Genomic DNA, 9,268 nt, shown 5'->3' on the forward strand with positions numbered 1-9,268 from the left:
CAGCACCCCGGAGCCCCACAATGATCCGGCGCGTGCTGCCCGGTCTCCCCAACTAGGAAGCCCCTGAGCCTCAGACCTCGCGTCCCCACCCCAGGCCTGGTTGCCTGCGGTGTCCAGCTCGGGTGCCTGCGGTCCCTGCCTGCCCCCTCCCTCCGCCCCACCCCCGGGTGTCACAGCCGGCTGAGCGCGAGCTGCGGGCGAGCATCGGCCGGGGGTGCACCCCAGATGCCGAGCCTAAGCCCTTAAGCCGCTCGGGTCCGGGCGGGGCCGCTGCGCCTCGCTGACCTCCCCCGCGAAGGACCCGGCGCAGAGCCACCGGCCCCGGGGGTCAGGTTGCCATGCGTCTTTGATGCTCGAAACCCGAGCGGGCACAACGGCCCTGTCCTGCCCGTCCGGGCAGGAGAAGGCAGGCGGCAGGCAGCGGGACAGCTGCCAGTGGCCTCTAGGGGGCCTGGCTCCCCTCCCGCCGCCAGCTGTACGCCGCTCGCCGCTCTGGCCACCAGGGAGTCCGTCTTTGTTTTTATTTTGATCCGTGGTCCCGCTGTGCAGCCCAGGCTGGCCTCTACCTCGCGGTGACCCTGCCTCGGCCTCCCAGGCACTGGGAATCTTATTTCTCTCCCTGAGACGGTCCCTGTCCCGGTGCCACCCTGCCAGAGCCACCCTGAGCTGGGGACGGAGTCAGTGGCCCCCAAAGCTGGGGTAGGCGTGGGGGAAACAACCGTCTCGGTGGACGTCGCAAGCGGGTCTGGCAAGCGTGGCGGCTAAGGCCTCCCTACACTCGGCGCTGGGGACTAGAGCGAGGGCGGGGCAGACGCCTGGGCCCCACATCCCACTGCTCTGCAGATCCCCAAACAGGGCGCCAAACCAGCCTCCCATCTCGGGGCTTGGTCTGCCTGTCCCTGCCCTGGGCCTGGACCGTGCCGGGCCTCGTCTTCTTGACCGGCTAGCTCCCAGCCACCGTCCTGACTCATCTGCATAAAGTTCCAATTAACACGTTTTCCCTTTTGCTATTTGCGATCCCTGAATTCGCTCCCAGACGCGAGCCGGCTTCCCGCGCCCCTGTTCCAGCTAACCCGTGAGACCCAGCGGCCGCACGCCAGGGCTGCACACTGCGCAGAGGGGTCGGAGCGAGCCCGCGGCTGCCCGCCTGCTTGCCGGAGGAAAAGGGAGGGGGGCTTCTCCCGGGAGACTCGGGGCGTCGGATTCCTCGTTCCGCATCCTCAGGCCCCCGCACCCCTCCTCCCGGCCATCTGTTCCGCTCGGCAGCGCCGCGACAAACACGGCTCCGGCTTCCGCCGCCCGCCCCTCTCCACTCCCTGTCCCGGGGTGGGAGCCAAGCCCCCGCTGGGCAGGGCTGGGGTCCTGGGGTTCCCACTGTCCGCAGCGCCACCTGCCGGACGCCTCACGCCCCGCGCCCGAGACCCGCCGGCCGCGCTTTCCCCATCGCAGGGACAGCCGGAACAGGGCCTGGCGGACAGTCTACCAGAGCCCAGGATGCGTGGGCTGTCCAGCATTCGGGAGGCCGAGTCAGGAGGATCGTCAACAGTTTTAGGGAGGCCAGCCTGGGCTACATGGCGAGACCCTGTCCAAAGAAGCAAACGTAATCACGGTCTACCACAAAACTCAGCATTTGCATGAAGTTCAGACCCAAAATGCTGTTCTGGGGGAAGGAGGAGGCGGAAGGATGGGCGCCCTCTGCCTAACAGAGGGCCCCGTTGGGCTGGGTGGGGAGGGGCGACCGCCCCCTGGGCTTGGGCCTTTTCATTTTCTCCAAAATCTGAGCTAGGGGGGACCCCGCCCCAGCCGGCGCTCAGAGGGTGGTGGTGTCAGTCAGCAGCTTAGTGACACCACTCCGCGAGGGCCTGGGGGCTACTGCGAGTCCCGCAGAAGTTGCTCCCTCCCGCTCTGAGCTCCACGTGGGGCCCAGGGTGGCCTGGACGCTCCTAGCCTCAGGTCCTTGGCCACGCACCTCAGGCTGCCACTTTGGGGGCACACAGTGCCGTCGGGATTCCTGGGCTGGGCTCCACCAGCTCCCTCTGGAGCCGGGCGCGGTAGCAAAAGAGGTAGGCAGGCAGCAGGAAGCCCAGCAGGGAGCACACCAGCAGGCCCAAGTTCACCTGTCGGCAGGGAGGGAAACTGAGTCAGCGGCTGGAACACCACACTGTGCCTTCCTGAGCAGACCTGGGTGCTGGGCTGAGTCCTCCTGGCCTGCGGCCCCGCTCAGCCCGTGAGCAGAAGCATCTCAGACCCAGGCCAGACTCAGGCCCTCAGGGACTCCTCAGGCAGGCGCTGCGAGGACTGCACAGCTCACGGCGTCACTCAGGTGAGGAGCTGAGGCTCTCAGGGCCCTTGAAGAAGCAGAACCCAGCACTTGAGCGGCTGAGGCAGGACGGCCGCAGTGAGCTTGAGGCAAGCCTGGTTACACAGCAAGAGCCTGTCCCACGAAGAACGAGCAAAAGAGCAGGCAAGGGAGCCCAGTGGACTAAGCTCCTGCCTACGTAAGCTCACTGACTGGGGTTAGGTCCCCGGGATCACGCAATGCCAGTCCTATGACTGAGTCCAGGCGTGGTGGCGCATGCCTGTAATCTCAGCACTGGGGAGGCTGAAAAGAGGAGTATCACCAGGAGTCCCAGCTGCATAGTGAGACCCAGTACCAAATACGTAAATAACAATAATAATAGTAATAAAAGAGCAAACAAACACCAGGTGCCTGCTGGAGGTGGTGTTTGGTTGTGGGTTCCATTTTGCAGCACTGGGGGCTGGACCCAGGCCTTTGCATGGAGCTGCTGAACCTCGGCCCTCTATAATTTTTCACTAGAGAGAGAATCTAAGGTGCCCAGACTGGACTGTAGCTTGTGACCCTCCCACGTCGGTCTCCCAAAGTACCAGATGACAGTGCAGGGCACTTACCCAGAAGGGCTCCCCACGCAGTGGCCCTACCATGGCCATGAAGAGTGGCTGCTGCAGGAGGGCAAACACAGCACTGACGAGCGACTGCAGGCCGGTCAGCGTGCCAAAATGGCTGGATGGGAACCTGGGGTGTGGGGCAGCCTTACGTCGGGGTCTGCACCCTCCCCACATCCCCCCACCAAGCACCCCCCACCCCCAGGGCCCACCCTCAGGGCCCAGCCCAAGCTCAGAATCTCCAGGGCAGCCAGGCATGATGGTGTATGCCCATCAGCGGCACTCGGGGAGGCTGAGACAGAGGGTCCCACGGTATAGCCCAGCCTGTGCAACTTGGTGACTTAGCAAGACCCTGTCTCTGATTTACAAAAACATTTGAGAGGGCTGGAGACACAGTTCTGTGCCAAGGCTCTGGGTTCAATCTGCAGCACCAAAAAGTGAAAATAGGAAAGGTCGCTGGCTCAAGAGCCAAGTCCCCCAAGGGGAGAAGGAAGAGACCTGACAGCCTCCAAGTACAGCATCCAGAGGTGGAAGGGAGTGGAGGAGGAAGAGGGCCGGGCTCTGTGCAGTCTCCTACTCACACAGCGGCATACAGGCTTCCACAGGCCGAGTGGAAGAACCCTCGGACCATGGTGTGCAGGACGAAGGTCACAAGCTGAAATCCAAAGGAGCCAGTGAAGAGGTCAAGAGACCCAAGGCACTGGGATTGGTGGCTGCCACCTGTCATCCCAGCACTGCAGGAGGCTGAGGTGGGAGGACCACAAGTCTGACCAGCCCAGCAGGAGCAAGGTAGGGAGGCCCTGTCTCAAAATAACAAAAGATTCTGGGTATAGCTCAGTGCACAGGCCCCAGGTTCAGTCCCCAGTCCCACCGAAGGGCTGCAGATGTGAGATGCTCCCTAAGCCCCCGGGGGCCCAGGGAGGGCTACCTGGAGGGGCAGGCTGTCAATCAGGCAGGTGACCCCAAAGCCCACCAGCAGCAGGTTGGTCAGGGTGAAGGCGCTGATGGCATTGCTGACTTTCTGCATCTTGCAGTAGCGTGGCCTGGCGGGCTCAGTGGCGGACCGGCCCCTGGGGAGAAGCAGAAGTCTGAGTCATGGCTTCAGCCTCCCCCAGCTCCCAGCCCTGTCCCCTGCTGCTGGGCGGAAAACCTTTCCTCCCCCTCTGGCTCTCAGCTACCAACTACATGAGTGTCAACAGGGGCTCCTTAAAATGCATTCCCACCTGCTGTCCCAGCACTCGGCAGGCTGAGGGAGGAGAGTCACCATGAATTTAAGGCCAGCCTGAACTACATGGCAAGACCGTCTCAAATTATTTTTAAAAATTATAATGAAAAGGGCCAAAGCTATAGCTCCATGCAAAGGCCCTGAGTTCAATTCCCAGTATAAGAGAAAGGGACAGAGAGTCTCCTCAGGAAGTCTGCCTTGGTGAGCTCCCTCCCAGGGGTGCTCGGGTCCCGCTTGAGGGACAGAGAGCAGCATAAGTGGCCGGGAATGCTGTAGAGACCCTGTTATAAACCCCCCTGGGGGGGGAGATAGTTCAGCAGCATAAGCACCTGCCTGGCAAGCTCAAGGTCCTGAGTTCAGTTCCTGGTGCCACCAAAAAATAAATAAAAGCCCCCTGGCATCTGCCCATCCCACTCAGCACCTAGGATCCCTGAAGCCCTGGCCTCCTGCTGGGCACAGCCAGAAGAGGGAAACTGGGGCAGAGATGCCTGGCTAAGTTGCTCCCAGGTTTCCACAGCTCAGTGACTGTGAGACAGGATGAAGTGGTGTTTGCTTTCATTCTGCGGTGCTGGGGATGAAACCCAGGCTCTCCCCCATGCTGGAGGGCAACTCCACCCCAGCTCCTCCCAGCCAGGGTGTCTGCTGCTGTCCGTGGACATGCTTGTTATGAATCTGTGAGCAAATAAGGGGGGGAGGGGGGCACAGGGAACCCTTCAGGCCTGGGCTGGAGCATGCGGTGTAACTGGCTGAGGTCCTTACCCGTGTGACCTGTCACCTGCACAGTGAGGACACCAACATGGAGTAAAACTGCCTGGGGCCCTATGAGCACCAGCACTGCCTGTTCTCCATGTTTTGTGTTTGGTTTTTGATTTTGTTGTTTTTTTGACACGGGGCCTCCCCTGCGTGCTGGGATGACAGGAGTGCACCATCACACCCAACTAGTTCTTATTCTGAAGCAAGCCACGCCCCTTCTGGCCTCAGTTTCCCCATCTGTAAAATCGGGCAGAAGCCCTGCCACTGGTGTCCAGGGAGAGGACAGCCACATGTGCAAGCAGAGGACACAAGAACTCCTGGCGGCCCGCGGCCCGCAGGTCACCTGGCTTTGCTGTGCGCAGCTGCCCTGGCCGGAGCATCCACACAGTCCTTGATCCTCCAGTCCATGATGTAGCCGATGAGGGGGCAGGTGGCGAGGCAGAGCAGCTGCATGGCCCCGAACACGGACGAGTAGAACCCGACTGGGGTGGAGAGAGAGGTCCGAGCCGCGGGCTGGGCTCTGGCCCCACTCAGCCCGGGTCCCGGGGGTCCCCGCCTGGGTGGCAGCCCTACCTGTCTCGGCCACTTTCTGCTGCAGCTCATGGGTCTCTGCGGGTGGGGAGGGCAGCGTAAGCAGCTGGCACAGGACCCGGCCCCCACCCTCGCCTCGGGCCCGTTACCCGCCCGGCTCACGCTGCTGCTGGCCTCGCGTCACCAGGAACTCCAGCATCTTGTTCATGGCCGCCATGTAGAAGATGACACGCAGCTGCGTGAGGCTCATGGTGAGCAGGCTCCACAGGAAGACCGGCGAGCACAGGCTCTGGCGGAAGGGGACGGCCTCTGGAGACAGCAGGGGGCGCCCCTGAGCCCCGGAGCTGCCTTTTCCCTCTGCCAGCGCCAGCCCTGAGCTGCGTCATCAGCCTGGGCTTCAATTCACAAACTTGCGATCCTCCTGCCTCAGCCTCCCAGAAGGCTGCACCATCACGCCCAGCTTGCTCCGCTCTTAGCCATCTCCACGGTGCGTTTCTAGGGCCCTCTGGATGCAGACCCTTCGCTGCATGTGGTAACACACCCTTCAAGAAGGGATCCTGCTATGTTCCCCAGGCTGGTCTTGAACTCCCAGAGACCAGCATCCTCCCGCCTGAGCCAAAGTCCAGGGACGACAGTGGGGGTGGCGGCCCTCAGGCCTGCCTTGCTCACCTGGCCATGTCTCTAGGGTGGATGCCCGTACCTCGGAGGAGGGCAGCCCCCATACCCTGGAAGGGGCTTGGCAGGAGGGCGCAGCACCTCCTGTGGGCAGCAGGGGGCGCCGGGCACCAAGGCCGGGCCTGAGTTCCCCGACCTGGAGCCCCCACCCTACCTGGAGCCCCAGGGCTGAGCCTGAGTCTGCACCTGGTCTTTTTTTTTTTTTTTTTTTTTTTTTTGTACTGGGGTTTTTTTTTGCGGAACCAGGGATTGAACTCAGGCCCTTGCACTTGCCAGGGAAGCGCTTATTCCACTGAGCCATCTCCCCGGCCCCTGCACCTGGTCTTGAGTGCGCCCAGCAGAGGGCAAGAGGGACCTGTAGCCCAAGGTGCAGGCACTCACTCTCCGGCTGGCTCTGCGAAGCACCCCGGCCATCCGCGGGCGCTAGGAAGGCATTGGTCCCCCTGTCCAGGCTGCGCGGCTCCTGGCTCAGCCTCTGGCCCACAGCAGTCACGTGGCGGTAGAAGCGGTCACCCGTGACCTTGTGGGTCAGGGCGAGCTCCGCGAGCTTGATCTTCTTCCTGCAGTACGGAGCGCACCCTCAGCCCCAGCCACCAGCTCCCCTCGCTCGGCTGTCCTGCTCAGGCCTGAGCCGGGAGGGCCCCAGGGCCCACAGCTCCGTCACCCACCCTCTAACACCAGAAGCTGGTGGGCACACAGCTGGCGCTGGGTAAAGGTCACTTCCATGCCCCCACGGAGCACCTCCGGGCCGGGGAAGCCTCCTCCAAGCGGCTCCCAGGGCCGGCGAGCAAGACTTCTGCCCCGCTCCTTGGGCTCGCACAGCACCCCGCGCCTTTGCTGGGCCTCCTATTCTCATCTCCTCCAAACCCAGGAGGACACCACTGTGCCAGCCGGCGTGCCTCGGTCCACTACATGCCCGAAGGAGACAGGTCCAGGCCCACGAAGCCGGAGCTGGCAGGGCTGGCCTGCATGGGCCTCAGACCACGGCCCTGTGGCTAGTGTCCGCCCGGGTGCCCCCCGCGCCCTCCCCAGCCACGCACGTGTAGTCCACTTCCTCAGGTGCAGGAAAGTGCTCCGAGGGCCAGTTGAGCACACAGTTGAGGAAGATGAGACAGGCGAGGCCGGACCACGTGAACATGATGACCATGAAGGGGACGCCGGCCTCGTAGATCAGCTGCGGAGACAGACAGGCGCGCCTGCGGGCGGCCGCCTGGCCCCGCCCACCGGGCCTCGGGTCTCTCCCACCCCACGCTGCTGCCTGGAAACCAAAGCCCGAGACAAAGAGCGAGATCCCAGAACCTCACCCTGGCTCTTCCTCCTGCACCCAAGACCCCCAAGAAGAGTGAACCAGTGTCCCCACCCCAAGCACTGGTGTGTCTGCCCTGTGCCCTATGTCCTGTACTCTATGACTTTGGTTTTTTTGTTTGTTTTTGTTTTTGTTTTGAGACAGAGTCTTGCTACAGGGTCGTCCAGGCTGGCCTTGAGCTCACTATGTAGCCCAGGCTGGCCTCGAACTCCTGGCACTCCTCTTGACTCAGCCTCCCAAGTGCTGGGACTACAGGGGTGCCCAACTACAACTGTCTTGAAGAGACCCATCGGCTTTGCCTCTGATGCTATCATGTTCCACTTTTTTATTATTTATTTATTTATTTGGTCCAGGTTCTCACTACTCAGCTCAGACTCATCGTAGTGATTCTCCTGTCTCAACTCCCCAGTGCTGGGATTACAGGTATATGCCACCACGCCCAGTTTTGGTGGCCAGCCTGGCAGACCTCGGGTGGGGCTGGCACAGCATGTGGTACCAGGGATCAAACCCAGGTCCTTAGGCATGCCAGGTAGGCACTTAGACCACTGACCTATCTCCCCCATGTTCTGGTTTATTTTCATGAAGAAGATCACACACAGAAGACAAGGGCCTGGGCACCTGGGGCCCAGCTGTGTTTATCCTGCCCCTGCCTGGCAAACCATCCCTCCCTGCCCCGCAGAGGCAAACTCCATCAGAGGTAGCTTAGCCCTTTCCCAGGGGCTCCCCGGGATGGCTGGGGAGGGGTCTCCCGCCTCAGCCCAAGCTCTACTGGTGCCAGGTCAGACAAGTTCCAGGACATGCCCCGTGCCACCCCTGTTGTCAGGAGCCAGTCACCCAGTCACAGGCACACAGGGGGACACACAGTCCTGTGTGTTCTCAAAAGCCTACTCTGAGCTCCATCGCTGCCTGGGACAAACTCTGGTCTGCCTCAACCTTGGGCCTTGGCTTGGGGCTCTTTCCTCCAGGAGATAGGACAGCCCTCAAGGGCCACACACTGAAGGGTGTGGGGTGACACACACTCCTCCAGCACTCCTGTTGCTCTGAGACACCTTTGAGGAAGGGCAGCCCCAGGCTCAGCTAAGATGGCAGATGACCAGGGACAGGATGGCCCAGGTGGAAGGCAGCTGTGATCACTTGAGGGGGAAACTGAGGCCCTCCCTTCCAGAGCTGGATCTCAGGTGTCCAGGTTCCTGGACCTCCAGCTGACCCACCTGCAATCAGTCCACACCCTGGGCTCCCCAGAAGGGAAACAGGACTGAAAGCTGGCTAGGGCGGGGGCTGGGATCTCAAGTGCAGGCCCCGCAAGGCCACTGAGGGTGGTCGGTGAGTCTTTGAGCCGGTTCTCCAACCCCTAATGGGCAGGTAGACACTGAAGTGGGGGCAAAGCAAGGAGGAGCAAAAGACGACAGAGCAGCCAACAGATTAAGGGCGCCCTGTCCCCAGGACCCCAGTCACACACATACCCAGATGCCCGAAACCCCTATTTCTGGCCTCATGAATGTTATACGGCCTTTAAAATCCCTGCGTGGTCAACCTCCACCCACAAATGGACTGGGTCAGGCAGGACACCTGCCACCCCACCACAGATCCTCCCAGAACCCCAGGACCTGCCCTGCGGAGGCGTGAACCCCTCTCACTGCCCACTCCAGTTATGTGAAGGAAAACTTCACTTCTTTACCTTTCTTCTTTTTCTAATTGTTTTGGTTTTGAGACAGGGTTTTGCAGTGTAGCCCAAACCGGCCTCACACTGGCAGCATCCTCCTGCCTCAGCCTCCAAAGTGCTGGGATGACAGCCGTGGCCCCTACAACTGGCTCTTTTCTTTTTTTTTTTTTAAATTTTATTTATTTATTTATTTATTTATTTTAGTGTGTGT

General features: G+C 61.4%; 1 protein-coding gene across 6 annotated transcripts in view; it reads right to left on the minus strand.

Moving 5' to 3' along the window:
* Positions 1 to 276: 276 nt before the first annotated feature.
* The window catches only part of Slc43a1 (solute carrier family 43 member 1), an 18,386-nt gene continuing 9,394 nt past the window's right edge, over positions 277 to 9,268 (minus strand). For 5 of the 6 annotated variants that reach the window (XM_023706067.1, XM_023706065.1, XM_004645838.2 and 2 more), the window contains 9 exons: positions 7,129 to 7,262; positions 6,470 to 6,648; positions 5,576 to 5,722; positions 5,456 to 5,491; positions 5,226 to 5,364; positions 3,833 to 3,974; positions 3,486 to 3,559; positions 2,911 to 3,034; positions 277 to 2,117 (listed from right to left, as the gene is read on the minus strand). In XM_023706067.1, coding sequence (XP_023561835.1) covers positions 1,971 to 2,117; positions 2,911 to 3,034; positions 3,486 to 3,559; positions 3,833 to 3,974; positions 5,226 to 5,364; positions 5,456 to 5,491; positions 5,576 to 5,722; positions 6,470 to 6,648; positions 7,129 to 7,262 — 1,122 coding nt within the window. In that variant the 3' untranslated portion in view covers positions 277 to 1,970. The remainder of the gene's footprint in view (positions 2,118 to 2,910; positions 3,035 to 3,485; positions 3,560 to 3,832; positions 3,975 to 5,225; positions 5,365 to 5,455; positions 5,492 to 5,575; positions 5,723 to 6,469; positions 6,649 to 7,128; positions 7,263 to 9,268) is intronic. The other variant, XM_023706066.1, reaches the window with a different exon arrangement.

The sequence above is a fragment of the Octodon degus genome, unplaced genomic scaffold, assembly GCF_000260255.1.
Source record: "Octodon degus isolate 3935 unplaced genomic scaffold, OctDeg1.0 scaffold00239, whole genome shotgun sequence".
Taxonomy (NCBI): domain Eukaryota; kingdom Metazoa; phylum Chordata; class Mammalia; order Rodentia; family Octodontidae; genus Octodon; species Octodon degus.